This window comes from Desmodus rotundus, chromosome 5 (assembly GCF_022682495.2).
Source record: "Desmodus rotundus isolate HL8 chromosome 5, HLdesRot8A.1, whole genome shotgun sequence".
Taxonomy (NCBI): Eukaryota; Metazoa; Chordata; class Mammalia; order Chiroptera; family Phyllostomidae; genus Desmodus; species Desmodus rotundus.
Window position 1 is genome coordinate 132,386,534 of NC_071391.1, and position 17,574 is coordinate 132,404,107.

General features: G+C 38.7%; 1 protein-coding gene across 2 annotated transcripts in view; it reads right to left on the reverse strand.

Moving 5' to 3' along the window:
- The window catches only part of EFEMP1 (EGF containing fibulin extracellular matrix protein 1), a 60,749-nt gene that overhangs the window by 3,901 nt on the left and 39,274 nt on the right, over nucleotides 1-17,574 (reverse strand). For both annotated transcript variants that reach the window (XM_024552773.3, XM_045189420.2), the window contains 4 exons: nucleotides 12,103-12,225; nucleotides 8,212-8,331; nucleotides 7,115-7,234; nucleotides 5,217-5,336 (listed from right to left, as the gene is read on the reverse strand). In XM_024552773.3, coding sequence (XP_024408541.1) covers nucleotides 5,217-5,336; nucleotides 7,115-7,234; nucleotides 8,212-8,331; nucleotides 12,103-12,225 — 483 coding nt within the window. The remainder of the gene's footprint in view (nucleotides 1-5,216; nucleotides 5,337-7,114; nucleotides 7,235-8,211; nucleotides 8,332-12,102; nucleotides 12,226-17,574) is intronic.

The following is a 17,574-nucleotide window of genomic DNA, read 5'->3' on the forward strand; positions in this document are numbered from 1 at the left end:
GACTGATACATGTCTTTCATGATGTTTTATCAAGCACCTGTTTTTTATATGTTGAATTCAAAGCCAAATGCTGCTTATATAAAAGTGGAAGACACCACTTGCCCTCAGGGAGGTTATAAGTTAGTTAGGAATATAGCTATGACAACAGTTAATTATAAAATAAAATGGAATTAAATAAGAAATTGATAAGTGCAGTGGAAGATTTGAAGCATAACTGATTAATTCTTCCTGGGGAACTAGGGAAGGCTGAAGGAAGGAGGCGGGCATCTCAACTTGGCCTTGAAGGGTGGTAGTTTAATGGGATTTTCATGGTTTGGGTGGGGAGGGCCTTCCAGGCTGAGAAAGCAGCAAGCAAAAACTATGAAGAGGGCAGCTTATTGTCTCAGAATCTTTGGAGAAAGGTAAAGCCTAGAAATGTGGATTGAGTAAACAATAGCATGCTGGTGGGGAGTTCATGCTCTGGGAGTGGATTATACTCTCCAGGGGAAGCACAGCATGGGAATGAAGCTATAAAGTGTTCCATGCTGTAGAGTACAGCTGTTTAAAGACAGTGTGGAAGAAGAGGAGTTAAGAAAGGGGGTGTCAGTAATGTCAGGCAACCCAGGAAAAAGCAGCACAAGGAAGTCAGAAAGGGAGAGACTCCAGGGAAGGAGGGCAGTGGACAGGCCAGGCCGGACAGACACTGATTTGCGATTTGGGAATTAGCGGCTCCCAGATAACTTCTGAGAGAACAGTTTCACTAGAGAGCCACTACATGAACAGCAACGACAATTATATTACCATCCACATCCTTATCTGTGTCTATTTCCCTTTGCTTGGACTAGTGATATAGATTTTATCCAGTATAAGCCTTTTCCTCATCATTCTTTTCCCACAATTGGATATTTGATTTGTTAATTTACTCATTTCATAAGCGAATTATTGAATCCTTGCTGCAAGCCAGGCATGGGCTAGTAGCTGGGATATGATCTCTCTCTCTTTTTATTGCTATTCAATTACAATTACAGGAACTACTATAAAGGGATATGATCTCTTTCTCCTCTCTAAATTCTCACACCTCAGGTTCTTCTTTCGGATCTTTATTATTTTCTGCTTTGCATTATTTTTTTAAACTTTTTTTTATTGTTGTTCAAGTACAGTTGTTTCCATTCCCCCCCCTCCCCCCTCCTGCCACCCCGGCCATCCTCACCTCCCACCCCTGGTCCCACCCCCCTTGGTTTTGACCATGTGTCCTTTATACATGTTCCTGAAAACACTTCCCGCCTTTCCCCTCATTATCCCCTCCCACCTTGCCTCTGGTTACTGTCAGTTTGTTCTTAATTTCAATGTCTCTGGTTATATTTTGCTTGCTTGTTTGTTTTCTGGACAGCTACATGCAAAAAAATGAAACTCAATCACCAACTTATACCATACAAAAAATAAATTTAAGGTGGATAGAAGACTTAAATATAAGTCATGACACCATGAAAGTCCTAGAGGAAAACATAGGCAGGAAAATCTCAGACATTCCACACAGCACTATTTTCACCAATATGTCCCCTAGAGCAAGGGACATAAAGGAAAGAATAAACAAATGGGACTTCATCAAAATAAAAAGCTTCTGCATGGCTAAAGAAAACAGCATTAAAATGAAAAGAGAACCAACTGTATGGGAAAACACATGTGCCAATGATACCTCAGACAAGTGTCTGATCTCCAAAATATATAAAGAACTCACATGACTCCACTCCAGGAAGACAAACAACCCAATTAAAAAATGGGCAAAGGACCTGAACAGGCACTTCTCCAAGGAGGACATCCAGAGAGCCCAGAGACATGTGGAAGGATGCTCAGCACCACTAGCCATCAGAGAGATGCAAATTAAAACCACAATGAGATACCACTTCACACCAGTGAGAATGGTCATCATAACCAAATCAACAAACAACAAATGTTGGAGAGGATGCGGAGAAAAGGGAACCCTACATTGTTGGTGGGAATGCAGCCTGGTGCAGCCACTGTGGAAAACAGTATGGAATTTCCTCAGAAAACTAAAAATGGAACTGCCTTTTGACCTGGCAATTCCACTGCTTGGATTATACCCTAAGAACCCTGAAACACCCATCCAAAAGAACCAATGTACCCTAATGTTCATAGCAGCACAATTTATAATAGCCAAGTGCTGGAAGCAACCTAATGGCCCATCAGTAAATTAATAGATCAGAAAACTGTGGCACATTTACACAATGGAATCTGCTTTGCACTGCTGAAATACACTTTTTCTTCACCCTTCTATCAGCTTGTAAGCTGCCTGAGGGTAAGGGCTCTTAAACATATCTTTATATCTCTTTATCACCTAGATTTAATGCAACTGGGGGCACATGAGTTTTTAAGAAATATATTAAAATGAACTAAGTTGCTCTTCACACAAACCACATGGAGATAGGTGGGAAAGACATTATTTCTACTTGACATGGAGAAAAAACAAGTAAAGGTTAAGTAGCTGACCCAAGTTCATACACTTAGTGACAGGCAACTTTCCATATAAGGTACTGCATCCTCTAAATGAGAATAATTCCATGTCTTGTCTTTTGGGGGCTGGGGGAGAAAGAGAGAGAGAGAGAGAAAGAAAGAACTTTCTTTTAGTTTCCAAAGTGGCTAAAGCTAGCTGGCACTCAAAAGAAGACTGGAAAAGCTCTGGGGTTTCCCAGAGTTAGTTATAAGTGTCTTCCTTTGGACTGGCTAAGGCTAAAGAAAGAACTGAAATTCCTCAGAAGAAATCACAATTGAATTGTCTTTTCAATATTTTTCACCTTTTTTTTTTTAAGAATAAAGATGCTGTTTAGCTACAGGGAAAAATAAGACTGGTTTGTAATGTGGAGTACAACAGCAGCAAAAAGAACTTGTATGTAATGATTTCACGTGTTTGTTGAAAGAAGGTGAAGGGATTAGTCAAAGAACATGTATGCATGACTCATGGACATGGACACTGGTGTGGGGATTGACTGTGGGAGTAGGGGGTGGGCTGGGTGGAAGGGGGGAAGGAGGAAAATTTGGAAAACTGTAATAGCATAAACAATAAAATATTTAAATAAAAAACATGTAATTTCATATATTTCAGTAGTTTAATTTAGAACCTAGCATAATTGACATCTTAATCATTCTGGAAGGTTTTCCAGAAATCATTAATAATATTAAAATATTTGATAAGTGTATCTATGTGTATGTATATTCTGTCTATATATTTTTTGTCTTCCTCTCCCTCTTCTGCCCCTCCCCCAAGTTTTATTTTTGCATGACCATAGGAATGACAAAAGCTATTTCAACCTCAAAATAAGCCTTTTGGAGGGATGTAAGAATCCACTCTTCCAGTTTTACCTTAGTCTGTGGATGAGGTTGGGAAGGGACAGTTTCAGTGGGGGAAACCAATTGCATTGTGCTTTAAAAGTTGGCATAGCCACGCATTCTGAATCGGTTCATCTTCGAGATATAACATTCATGAATCCCTTATTTGAAATTTCAGTGCATTTTCACTTTTAATTATAACAGATATTAATGTTTCCAGAGATACAGACTAGGCAGGTAAGATTCCACTGTACACTAATTTGCCTCTGTCTTTTGCTGAGTATCAAATCCATTTATGATGAGGAACACATAGACAGTGTTTGAAGAACTCCAGGGAAATTGGTTAAGATACTTATGTTAAAAGTCCCAGTTAGGGTTCAGAAGGTAAAGCCATTGGAATGCAATGTTTTTCCACAGTTAACATTACAGAGTCTTTAGTAACCTGGAAAGGGGCACAGCAATATTCGTTGTGCAGTGAATGACATTCTGATTGTGCTCATATTTGGTGGCTGAAATCTAGTCGAATAATCACATGCAACCTAATAAATTCCAGGTCAACCGATGTTCCTCTGAGTTAATATTTTTCTGTAAAGTCACGATACAGACTGAGAGTCCCCAGGGTCTCCTTTTTTTATCTTTTCATTTCCCTTTGTGCCCTCTATCAATTCTGATTAAAAAGGACTCTCTAGAGAAGATTTGCTACTCAATATACAAATTATTTTTATGTATATTACCAGTATTCCATTTCCCTCCCTCCATTTCCTTTCTAAACAAGAAAGCTGACACTCGAGAAGTTTGATAATTTCTTCGATATTGTACAGATAGAATGCAGTTCAGCTAATAGTCAAACAGATTTTCTGTATTCAAGGTCAGTCATTTCTTTCATTTTCTCATTGCTTTATTAAATGTGTTTGTACTAGCTTTTCCAGGATTATCTACATTTTCAGTTTTATCTGAGCAGTGTTTTATCTGAGCAGCCTTTCCCTTTTCAGAAAGAAATTCGAAGCTACGCGCGGCATTGATGGTTGTGAGAAGCCAGTGCGTACTTTCAGATCTTCATGAGAGGCTGTGGCTGAAATCACTCAACGTAGAGAGTTGCTTCGTCCACCTATGCATGTGTGTGCAGATCACCTCAATGTTTGTTTCAAAAATGGGATCCAGGGACATTAACTATTTTCTAATTTAATATTTTATTGTTTATGCTATTACTGTTGTTTCGATTTTTTCTCCTTTGCCCCCACTTCTACCCAGCCCACCCCACCCCCCACAGTCTATCCCCAGACCATGGTCCATGTCCATGGGTCATTCATACATGTTCTTTGACTAATGACATTAAGCATTTTTCAATCAATAGTTTTTTTGCCAAAGAATTCAAGCACACTTCAATATACACATGAGGATGATTTTCTCAACATCTACATTACTACCCAATTTGTAATCTTAAACTGGTGTTTTAGAGAACCGAGTCTGGTTTAAGATATGCCCAACCCACATATTAAGCTTATGCTCTGGACTCAAACTCATGGTGAAATATTTTAATAATTGATTCTTTTCTGGTGGATGCTTGGAAGACATATATCATGGAAATTATATAGGCTATATAGAAGGGATATCAATATTTCATTAAAGTTATTTATATTTTAAGAAACAAAAATGATTACTATAAATTTCAAGGAAAGTAGGTATTAATAGTAAGTATCCTACTTTTTTTTTTTTAGGGGATACCCTCTTTATGAGATGTGTGTATCTCATAATGAATGGAGGACAAAAAGAGCTCAACTTGTATATTCCAGGTGGAAAAAAATGATAACTCTATGGTAGAGAATCCTATAAGTTCTCTCTGCTCTTCTGGTTAAAACTGAAAACAGCAGCTATGAAAACAATAAACTTACCCTGACATGTTCTGCCTCTCACCAGCTGGTACCCCTGGGGACACATACACGAGAATTTCCCAGGTTCATTGACACATTGATATTGACAAAGGTAGCTTGAGGTTCTGCATTCATCAATGTCTGTTGAATCAGAGAAGAGCAAGGACACAAAATTCAAAAACTACTTTGGTAATATTTTTTCCAGGTGAGGTAGGAGTAAAAACACTGCAAACTCTGAAACAGAAATACAATACTTTATAACAAGCTCAAGGGCAAAGTCTAGCAATATGGGCTAATTTCATCTAGAACAGCAGCTTTTAACCTTTTCCATTTCATGGCACACATAAACTAATTATTAAAATTCTGTGGCATGCCAAAAAATACATTATATTTTTTGCTGATCTGACAAAAAATAGGTATAATTTTGATCTGTTCACACCAGACGGCTATCGTTGTGTTGGCTGTGTCATTTTTTTAAATTTGACACTCTAAGTCAGGGGTGTCAAACTCATTTTCACCAGGGGCCACATTAGCCTGGTGGTTGCCTTCTAAGGGCCGAGTGTAATTTTAGGACTGTATAAATGTAACTCCTCCTTAATTAACTAGGGGCAAGGAGCTCGGCACTGTCGCCAGGTAGATTGAAGGTGCTGGGCTGGATAAAACTGGGTGGAGGGCCGGATTTGGCCCGTGGGCCTTGTGTTTGCCACCTGTGATCTAAGGGAAGAGATCAGTGCCCCTGACTAAATAGTCAGGTATTGCATGCTTTAAAGATTTTTGTGGCACACTAGTGTGCCTGTTGCACAGGTTGAAATGATTCTCTAGAACTCTTCACAGCACAAAGAGTTTGTCTTGTTATCAGTTTTACTCAATCACTGCTGATAGTTGGTCAAATCCTGGACCTAACCACCTGAGCTGAGTAGAGTGAATGAACTGGTTTATAGTTGATACTTTTCATTTTGGGCTCTGCAGACCCACCAGAGATGCAGATTCATATTTTTTTCTCAGAAATTGGGAGGCTTTGCTGCCAAGTTCATCTGATGACTGAACTTTAAGTCCCATTACTGTGCTAGCTTCTAGCAGTGACATCCTGGCAGGGTCTGCCATTCAGGAGAAAAAAGCTTTGCATTTCTCAATGGTGAGGCCCCTATAATTTGCTTAGAAGGGTAGAGGCAGGTGTCCAGAGCCAGTCCCTTTTGGTTTTGAGCACAGTAGCATGATGCGAGGCATCTCTGGGTGAAGTACGACCTTTGTGGCCCCAAGTTAAGCAGGGAAGGTCCACGAAGAAGTCAGGGGTATCAAGTGTTGATGGCACTTCCTCAGGATGTCTTTTTTAATTATGCAGTGAAACTTGCATGTGCAATGGACTCTGAAGGTCATCCCTCAGTTAAACGGCTTTCTTTAGTTATGTGTAAAGTGAAGCCTAGGCAACTTAAGCTATGCGCCCAAGGTACACGCTAACAGGAATAAGACCAGGGGCCAGGTATCCTGGTTTTGATCCTAATGTTTCTGACATGCAGTCAGCAGTTTTCAAACTTAAATGTGCCTACCAGTTACCCGGAGTTAGATGTAGAATCTAACTCAGTAGGTCTGGGCCGGGACCTGAGGTTCTGCATTTCCCACAAGCTCCCAGGAGGTGCTGATGCTGCTGGCCCTTGGATCCCACTTTGAGAAGCGAGACACTAGTGCACACTTCTAATTATTAAACCACCTTGCATTTAACATTTCAGGCATTTTTTTCTTCTCCTTTTTCTTGATAACATACTAAAAAGTCCATGTTGCAATTGAATTAACTGGACCTTAGGATAGAATTTTCATGGATAAAAATTTGTTTTCATAAATAGGTACATACATAATCAAATAAAAGAACAGCAGTCAAAGGGATTAGAGTCTTATTAAAAATTATTTGGAAAATATCTTACCTTCACAGTTGAGCCTGTCGCTGCTTAGCTCATATCCCTGGTTACAATGACAGATGTATGAACCAAGAATGTTGTAGCATTGCTGAGCACACTGATTGCTGGCATCACATTCATTGATGTCTGAAAGGAGAAGTTATATGCATTTATGTATCTATGTCTTTAAATGTATCTTTGCTCTTTTGTACCTATGTCATTCACTGCTAAGTAATTCCCTAGCTGGATTCTTTGCCCTGCAGAAGCTCATTGGAGAATATCCATTCGGGTTTCATATTTATTGAAACAACATCAAAGATCTGTTGTATCCTTCTTTTAGAAATACCAGAATGACAGTTATTTTCTGAGAATGACAGTTATTTTGGGGTTTGATGAATCTTTCCAAAAGAATTTAATGATTCTAATAAATATACATTCCAGTGTCTATTTTCTTTTATTGTTGTTCAGATGCAAAATGCCAAGTCTATAAATAATTAATATAAGACACTCATACTGATACGGTCTCTCAGCATGCTGTAGTGAAGATTTATCTGTGCTATTTATTACTTTTTAAATGGGTTCTGTTAAATTCCATTGCAATTATAACATAAGCCTTTGAGACCCATACAGAGTTTTGCAATGCTCTAAGGCACTGAAAATATTGTGAAAAGGCATTTTTCCTGCACTAGATTCTTTCCATGTCATGCCAGTCTCAGAGCTGTGTACTGTGACATTGCATTCGGAAAGGGGAGAAGAAGCATGAACAATCAGATGCGCTTTCAGAGGAATGTTTATGTACTTGAACTTGCTGTAACCCCTTTGGCACCTTCAGCTTTTATATCACACACTGTTGACTAATTGGTGTGTGTATATCAATGGATTTGTATTTTTTTATACACCACAGATGAGAACTAAAACCAAGATTAACAAAGTTTTCCATTCACATCTTGAAGTGTTTTAAGAAACAGATTGGTTGCTGTCTTTTCAGCTTTATTGAGGGAAGTTGATGGAAACCAGTTCACTCAACAAAACTGAAGACTAGAATTACGGCGACGTGGCCTAGGGTTTGCTTTTCTTGAGGGCAGAGATCAGTCAGTCGGGATGGCGGTTCCCAAAAGGCTTACCTACGCAGGTGTAGTTGTTGGCTGCCAACTGAAACCCAGGACTGCACTGGCAATAAAATGATCCTGGAGTGTTCACGCATCTCTGGTGGCAATATGGAGGCATCGTGCATTCATCGATATCTAGGTTACCAGGCACACACACACAAAGAGAACTACATTGTTGATTATCCATACCTGTTTGCTCTCAAGTTCTCAGAAGAACATTATCTAGAAAACCTATCTAGAGAGGACCTCACTTTAAAAGGGCATAAGGGGACTAAGTGGCAATGGAAGAAAATACAATATAGATTACATTTAAAAAGTAATTATGTTCACTTTAAAATTAGAGTATATGTGTTTTAAATATACTTAGGTCTGCATTCTGCAGTTAAGTGAGATGTTAAGAACAATGACTACATAAGCCTGGCTGGGCGGGTTGAGATGTAAAAGAGAGAAAAGTAGTTAAGACTATTTCACATATATATGAGAATGCCAGTTTGAAGACTAAAACCTTTATAAAGGTAGAAGTATAAAAGCACTATTGAAGAACTGAGTAAGGTGCATAAAATGAAGAGAAAGAAGGAGTAGGTTTTTCTTTAGTTGGTGACTTTGGCAAATTCATTTAAACATTCAGGATTTTGGTTTTTTCTTTTGTAAAATGTGGATAGTAATGCTTATTATGTGTAACTTATGTTTCTGTGAGCATCAAATGAAAGAACACTGTGGAAGGAACAGGATGCTAAACAAAAGTGACCTTTGACACATCAGTGAAGAGTTCCAGCCCGTGTCCTTCTCTTATAAATATTTCCAACCATAAAGTACTCAATTGAGAACTTGCAGAGTGGGATTAACATCTTAGAAGCATAATAAAACTTCATTAATTCATGATTGTACACGCTGTGACAACTTTGACATGGCATGCAAACTTTAAAATAACAATTATGCATGGAAAAGGTAAGACTATATAGTGACACTATCTTAGAGTAAAAAAAAAAAGTGAAAACAAAACTTCATGCCCAGCTCTTCTGGTACTTTAATGACTAAAAGTGTGTGAGGCATTGTGTTCAAGTGGCCTCAAGGTAATCTGAGTTTGAATCTCTGGCAATTACTAGCCAGGTGTTTACCTCTCCGAGCTTGCATTTCCTCCTCTCTAAGTAATCGTGCAACAATGTGGTAGAATTGTTGGAAGGATTACATGACATAATGTAGACAAACTTCCTTAAACAAAACAGGTAGAAACAAATGGGGGCTATTATTGACAAGTTACAAAATCTATTTGATTTAACTTGAATATTGAAAAAAATGACAATCTTATGCACATGGCTTCCCCTCTCATTTATTTAGGTGTCTGGTCAAATGTCACTTCAGGAAGACCATCTCTGACCATCTCTATAAAATAGCTTCTTCTGCATTATCTATCCCCTTATATGTTTGAATTTCTTTGTAGCCATTGGCACTCCTTGACATTGTGTTATATGTTTATTTGCTTCTTGTCTGTCTCCCTCACTATAATGCATTGCAGATAAGACCTATCTCTTCCTTCTGAGGTGGAGGTATATTTTGTCTGTTCATTGCCATATGCTTAATACCTGGAACAGGGCCTGCCATAGTAGGTGCTCAATAAACATTAGTTGAATGAATGGAAACACCATACCAACTAAGAGCAATTTTAGCATAGTTCTTCCTAGTACTCGGTGTTATACCCAGGTGCAAGTCTCAATACCTGATATGTATAGGTGGTACTTTCTGATAGTTCTATGAGGGCTGTGAGTCTGTGCAAGATGTCCCAGCACCTAAGCCTGGCACATAGTCAACTCTCAATAAATATTTGATATATAAATGATGTGTGTCTTTACAACCAGTAAACATTCATTGAGCCATTGTTATTTGCTAGCATTGTGTTTAGCCCTGCATGTTTATAACGATGATAAATATGTACACGTTCTGTCCCTATCTAGTATGGAAGATGGGCATGAAAACAGTTTACTGCATAGGATGATGAGACCAACAATAGGAAGGTGTACAGGGGACAGAAGGAACATTGAGCTACTCAAAGTGTGGCCTGCTGACCAAGGCTAGTCCATACAGTATTTGGACCAGTCTGCAACAAATAAGTACAGAAAATGAGAGTAGTTGTTCAGAAATAGCAATTTGGTGTTACCACAACATTTTTATTGTAGTTTGTAGAAGAATTAATAGGCAACAGATAGGAAATCTACAAAAAGGATCCATCAAAATTTGAGAAGTAGTGGCTTAGAGGAGGGAGTGACTAATTTAATGGGGTAGATCATGGACAGCTTCCCAGAGGAAATGACCCTGAGCTGGGATTTGAAGGTTAAATAGGAGTTTGCCAGGAGCACATGTTCCTGGTGCTGAAAGAGCTGATGTAGAGGCACCAAAGTGTGCCACTGAGTGAAGTATGTGGGATAAAGCTGGAGGTTTTTCTTTTCCATTTTTTTTTTCTTTTGTGGGAGAGGGTTGCTCAGAGTTGGGCAAGGATCAGATTAAGGAAGACCACTTATGCTCTGTTGAGGAACGTAGAAATGGCTCTGTGGGTGAGAGAAACACCACATGATGAGACTAAACTTAAGAATGTCTCCTCCTACCATATCATAGAGAGTTATTACCGTATGTTCCATTCTCTTTGGCTCTTCTACAGTGGTTTGGGTTAGTTCTTTTTCTATACTTTTTATGTTCCCAACTGTTTATTTTCCTGACTAATACAGTGGACAAAACTTTGGTGTTTGTGGGGTTTTCCACACAATGTATTCCTAAATCACAGTTTCCGTTACTGCAAACCCTGGGCCTTCCTTGGAGGCTGGGCAGTAACCCCAGCCTCTAGGAACAGCCCGTGGCAGGCAGAACTCCACTGGGGCCCATGAGGAGCTCAGTGTTGACATCTGACATCAACAGCTCACATTCTCAGGCGAAAATGGATGCTGGTTGCCTGCCCCCACATCCTGATCTTCTGTTTCTCAGAGAAAATAAGGACTCTTCACTTCCATGATAAAAGGTGGTATGTAAATCAATGGACAGCGGGAGTCAGTTAAAGACTTTCATGAACAGTGCTGGGCCTCATAAATGAGCCCAGAACACTTTAGTTTACCTCTTATTTGCCAGTTGGCCTCCCCTTACTGTGTTCTTCCAGTCATTCAAAAACCATGCCTAGAGCATCTACTGGATGGGCACTCTTCAGGGACTAAGGAGACAGCAGTGACACAAGCCAGACCTGGCCTCTGCCTTGAAGGAGCTCAAGTAGAGCTGTCAAGTAGAAGCACATGCTGCACTTGGCTTTGCATTCCTAGCACTGCACCTGCTTGCAGCATAAAGGATGTTTAGGATGTGAACTCATTCCATAATGACAGCACACAGCTATTTAGCCCACGAGCAGGCACTGTCCGAAGCTTCCCACACAGGAGCTTCTGAAGTGGGGCTGGCACTGTCTCCAGAGTGCACAGGGGAAAGTGAGACAGGGAATTTCAGTGACTCACCCAAGGCTGGAATGTGAGTCAGGGATGGTGGTGGGGTTTGAACTGCACCCTTTGCCTTATAAACTATGTTATGCTGAAACCAGTGAATGAACCCCATATCATCTGTGCTTATGTGTTATGGGCCCCAAATAGCTAGTTTAAAATTATTTTCTCAGTTGCTTTTATGGTCCCACTTATACTCCAAATTTCTGCTTTTGCTTAGTCTAACATGTAACCAACACTTTGATGTCCAGAATATATTCAACCTTTAAGGTTCCTTCTTTCTTGTGAATGGGAAAAGTGGATTGGCACTCAAAGGAAGGATGAGCAGTGGTTGGCTATCATTCTCCAAATAAACTTGAGTACTTTGTTTTGAATGCCCGAGGTTTAAACAATTAAGATGTCCAAGATAGGACTTTGCTGACTGCACCATTGTACTTACCCACACACTGCTCTCCTCGCTTCTGGTACCCTGGCGGGCACTGACAGGCAAAGGAGCCACGCAAATTGATGCACACTTGGTCAGCTCGACAGTTGTGCGTCCCTGCAGTGCACTCATCTATGTCTGTTAGAGACACGTGACATAGAAAGGGTTTGAGTTAGTTGTGAAGATGTTAATATTTCCTCTGTATTGTCATAATACTTTTCTTAAAGAAACAGGTTTTAGTTTATTTTTTCAAACATTACTTTGCAGGACTGTTATAATGGAAATGTTTAAAATGATAAATTATTGTCAGTGTTCAGAAAATAATTTCATAGATGCCAGTGTGTACCACTTAGATTTAACCAACACTAACAGTTTGCTCTGCTTGCCTCAGCTCACTTGATTTTGTTAAGAACTGAAACATATCAGATACAGCTAAAGCCTTTACTGTACTCACCTTCACCTGCTCACCTACCACTGTCCTGGGATGTTTTTATACGTTCAATATACAGAGATGCACCACTTAGAATATACAGTATTGTTTTGTGTGTTTTAAAATGCAAATAAATTGTAGGATACCTGTTTTCTCCACCCCAAAAATTGCACTTGAAATAATTTCTATTGATGAATCTCTAAAAATCTGCCCAATAACAGGGTATAAATCAAACTTTAATAATATGCATTCCCTGTTGCTGTTTGTGGGTATGTTCAAACTTTAGGATAACATGATTGTGTGTATAATAAACCTTTCATTGCAAACTTCAAAATGCAAAGGATTTAATTTGGTCATATTCCTCCAGGAGAGATAGGCTGGTGTAGTGTAAAATACATATTTTCCCAAAGCATTTCTATTCTGGGAATAATAGAGTAAAGACGACTTAAGGAATAGGTAGGTTATAGATTTAGAAAAGTAAAAAAATGCTTAGCCATAATATAATAAACCTGTTATAATAAATTTCTTTGGGATCAAAATGTGATGTGAATATGTGAGTATACATTTATATTACCCAATAATTTATAAGTGGTATTTAATGTTGCCTTATCTCCATCACCTTTGTATTCATTTAGATCTCTCCCTTTCTCCTCTCTCGCATTATGAAGTTAAACAGCACAAATGAAAGGATTATGTGATGTTGGCACTCTGTCAACCACTTAAGACTCTAAGTGTCATTAAAAAATATAGCCTTGTAATTCCTTGATGACAAATTTAGCATAAAAGCTGTGACAAGCTTAGGGGGTCTTAGAACATCACTGCGGTAGATCCAGGGTGGTGCTTTGGGCCAAGAATCAATAATAAAAAATGAGCCATCAGTTAGAATTTATTCTTCAATTCCTGCCCTTCCCTTTAAGAAGCTCAGAATGTTGCCATTCATCTTTCTAATATTTCCAAGGAGAATTACTGCACTTACACTACACAGTGTAATAATGTAGGAAGTTCAGGCTATGAGAGGGTTGTCCTCAGATACGGGCTTCAGTTAGCTGGGTGTGGAAATGATACGAGAGATTCCAAAAGAATGAGGGAGGGGATGTGAAAAATACTCGAGGGATATGTGGCTGCGTTTGGATAATAACCTATTAAAGCAACTACTTACATAATTCTTCCAACCTGGTTTTTAAGTTTTGGTGGATTTTTTTGGTTATTGTTTTTTATTTTTGTTTTGAAATTTATTACTGTTATTTTCAAATCAGTGATGACAACTCTGCCCTTTTTAGGTACTATGCAAAGGTACAGCAATCTTGCTTTGAGATTATCTTTTCTTTTTTGTGTCTTTTATTATTTTCTCATATGCACTTGATGAAAACATTTCTACTGAGGTTTCTTCAGAGCTTTATGACTTGCTAATGCAGAAATGACAGCAGAATTCCTATTGTTTTATGTCAGGAACATTTGCCAGGATTTGCAGTGATAACAGCCCTGAGAGATACTGCAATGTGAGATTCAGATGTGGCAAGTTTCCTCAGTGCATGCTGGCAGGAGATCAAGGACTGGCTGGCTGCTGCCTTTTCTAAAGGAGGCCTCACCAGTGACTGAGGCTTCTCTCTGAGATGACTGCAAACTGCCTCCGCCCCAGCTACATTCCTGGTGTCCTACAATTTCCTTCCTACTTTCTTGTCCTACATTTCTAAGTCTCTTTGATGAATAGAGTAATATTTCTAGTGGAATTAACATATTATTAAATAGATTTTAAACATAACATGTGTGCTCCCTGGACTGACTCCCTCTTAAGAACAGGTCCATCTATCTTCTGAGAAGGATTATTTACTAAAAATATTGGGTGAGTTAAAGTAATTTAATAAAGACAAACAAACAAAACCAACAGAAAACCAAGTGAAATACCACTGCCTCCACTCCAACTACATTCTTTTCCTTTCTCTATGGAAAAAACAATAAAAAGTGCAGTAGGACTCCCCTCACCTAGGATTCACTGCTAATATTTTTTACTTCATTTTCTATCTACCTGGATTTGCTTTAATTTTAATTCTTTCATGGGGAAAACCTCCTGAAATGCAATAAAATACAGTTGGATGAAATCCCCTTTGAGAAATGATTCCAAAGGAGTTGAGTGCATGCTTCATCATGCACCTGAGCTGCATCTGCCGGGTATATGAACTGACCGTGTTTTCATTTTCGCTTCTCTGACTTGAGGTTAGAGTATTTATCCTCTCCTTTGCTCTTAGCAGGTTATCTAATGGATTTCTTTGAATTATCTTCAATTGGAGCTTATTCCAAAGTAGTTCTGAATAATTCCTCAAACCTAAAGCAGCACTAGTTGGAAAAGCCTAATTGGTAGTCTACAATATTTAAGATACAGAAAAATTTTGCCCATAAAACACACTAAGTGACTTCATGTTGTGGTCAATTTATTAGTTTACTTAAATAAAACAATTTCATTATTTTGAAAGTTGCACTTTGAGATCCTGTTATGGCATTCACAAAGCGTATGTCATATTAGAAAGTTACATGAGAATATACAAAGTCATATCAGAATCGTTACACACTGTTAAAATCTTTTATGCTTCTCTTTTCCTCTTCTATATGCATTTTGATTTGTCTTAAATGTTAGCAAGTTCAATGTGATAAGAAAAAAAATCACTAGAATATAAATCTATGTCAAAAACTCAAGCGGAAAGTCCATCCTTGTGCAGGTGTGCCGGGAGATCTGGCCCTCCCAGGTGTGCTGTGAAAGCCCTCTGTGCTGGGCATAATCTGTTGTGGCAAAAGCAATACTTTATTCATAAGGAAAAGTACTCAGGTCAGCCACGATTTTCCTGATAATCTAAGAAAACTTACTCCGGGGAGAGGAGTTTTTACTTGCTTTTTAAGTCCGTCTATAATTTTTCCTTGACAGTTAGGCTGCCAGTTAACACATTCTCTGGACCCTGGACCCACACTATTTGAGGAGGGGCCTGTTGTTTTAACTTTTCTCTGTATTCCTAGTGTCCTGCAGAATGCATAAAACACGGTGGTTTTTCAGTAAATACGTGTTGATAAATGGATGAATGAATCATGATTGCTGAAAACTGAGGTCTAGAGTTTAAGGAAAGTAGGGTCAGTGTTTTATCTCATGGAAGGTAACATTTACAAGACAGGTTAACAGGCAAGATGTGAGTTTTGAGTGGCATTTTGAAGAAGGCGAGGTACGTAGATTGACAGAAATAGGAGGCTCTTTCTAGGCAGAAAGCAGGTTGCATTAGAAAACACTGAGAAGACAAAAGTGATTTGCACGAGGATGGCTGACAGCCCGGTCGCGAAGCTGGAGGGGCTGTGTGTGAGGAGCCTGGTGCAGTGCCTGGTCGAAGGGGCTCATAAGCTGGTAGTTCAAGTCATGAGCAAAATTCAGGGCCTTAAAGGTGAGATTAGAATTTGGTTTGAACACCACAGGGAACAGCTCTGAACCATGTGGACATAGCCTAATGTAAACATCACTAAAGAACAAAATAATAGAGTGCGCTTCCTAAAATATCACAACACGTAAATCAACTCACATTTCATCATTCTAATGCATTAAGAATAGCTAATGGCAATATTTGGTGATTCCCTCATTTTTCAAAAATGTGCCCACGTTCTCCCCCCTAGTGATTTATACTATTACAGGTCCCTCTCTTGCTGACTTTGGCACCATCATTGCTTTCAATAATAGTCTGATCTTTCCTCAGCTCGCACTCCTAGCCTTTTTACCATACTGACCTCCAGTCTATGCGACTACATATTTAGTTTTCTCTCAAAGTTAGTGGAGGTAACTATGTCCACGACTTCCTAGTGTCCATTAAGTCCCTGCTTAGGCCCTTGTTCTCTATGTTTTTGGCTCCTTCCCTCTAGTCTGACTCATATTTCCCAAACCCCTGACTCATGCTGCTTTCTCTCTCTTATGCAACATTTTAATCTCTGTAATGTTCTTTCCACAATTTGATAATTTACCACAACATGGAATCAGTGTGTTTCATGGGCAAACATTTTCTGTATCTTAAATGCTCTAGATTACCAATTAGACTCTTCTAATTTGTGCTGCTTTAGGTTTAAGGGATAATTCGGAGCTACTTTGGAATAAGCTACCTTGGACGAGTGATGAGAACACACTGACACAGGAGGAAGGGAATTGGAATTTCGATCCTGTCACCGCCTATGGGATCCAGGGCCATGGTATCTTTTCCTCTGTTTCTCCATCTGTAAAATAGATTGTCTATCCCTAATGATAGTGCACAGATTTAAAAAAAAAATTTCAGAATCTTCAAAATATATCTTTTTGTATCTAGACTGTATACTTTATTTTACTCTAAGTAAAATAGCCATATCTTTACTAGTTCTGTGTGGGACACTGCGCGTGTTTTGGCAAGATTAGTTGATGGTGCTGACCCTTAAACTCCTGTAGTTAAAGAAAAGGTAGTGGTCAAATTCAAGTTGCTGCTAATTTTTTATCCGTTTGAATTTAAAACTTTGTTATATTTTCCTCGGTTATGCTGATCTAATCTTATAAAGGGAGTAAAGTCGGTGGGGGGGGAAGGTCAAGCATTCATGTTTGCTGTAAGAAGGAGTTACTTTACTCCTGGATTTTCTTTCTATTTTCTTCTTTTTCCTGTTTTTAATGATTTAGATAGATACCCATCTGCTCAGAGTGACTGGCCCTAATCTTTTCTAGTGACAGGATAATAAATTAGTTCTTAGCAAAGTACTCTTTCTACTTACTTTATGAAACTTTTTCAAAAAAAGGGACTCATTGGGTGAAGATCTGAAGAGTTATTTAGATATTCATCTTATTTTTCAATATAATCCTGGAAGTAGGAACTATCTCAACAAGAGCTGCAGGCATTGCTGTTTTACTGCTGCCCCATTCGGTAATGACTACTGATAACAATAACCCGAGTACATGATGTTGATTGAAATCTTATTAAGAAGGTATGCAGTATTTATTATAACTTCCTAGGCAAATTTGTTAAAATTCTAAAATTAATGGGCATAAAAATAGGTAAATGCTTGGCAATCTCTAAACA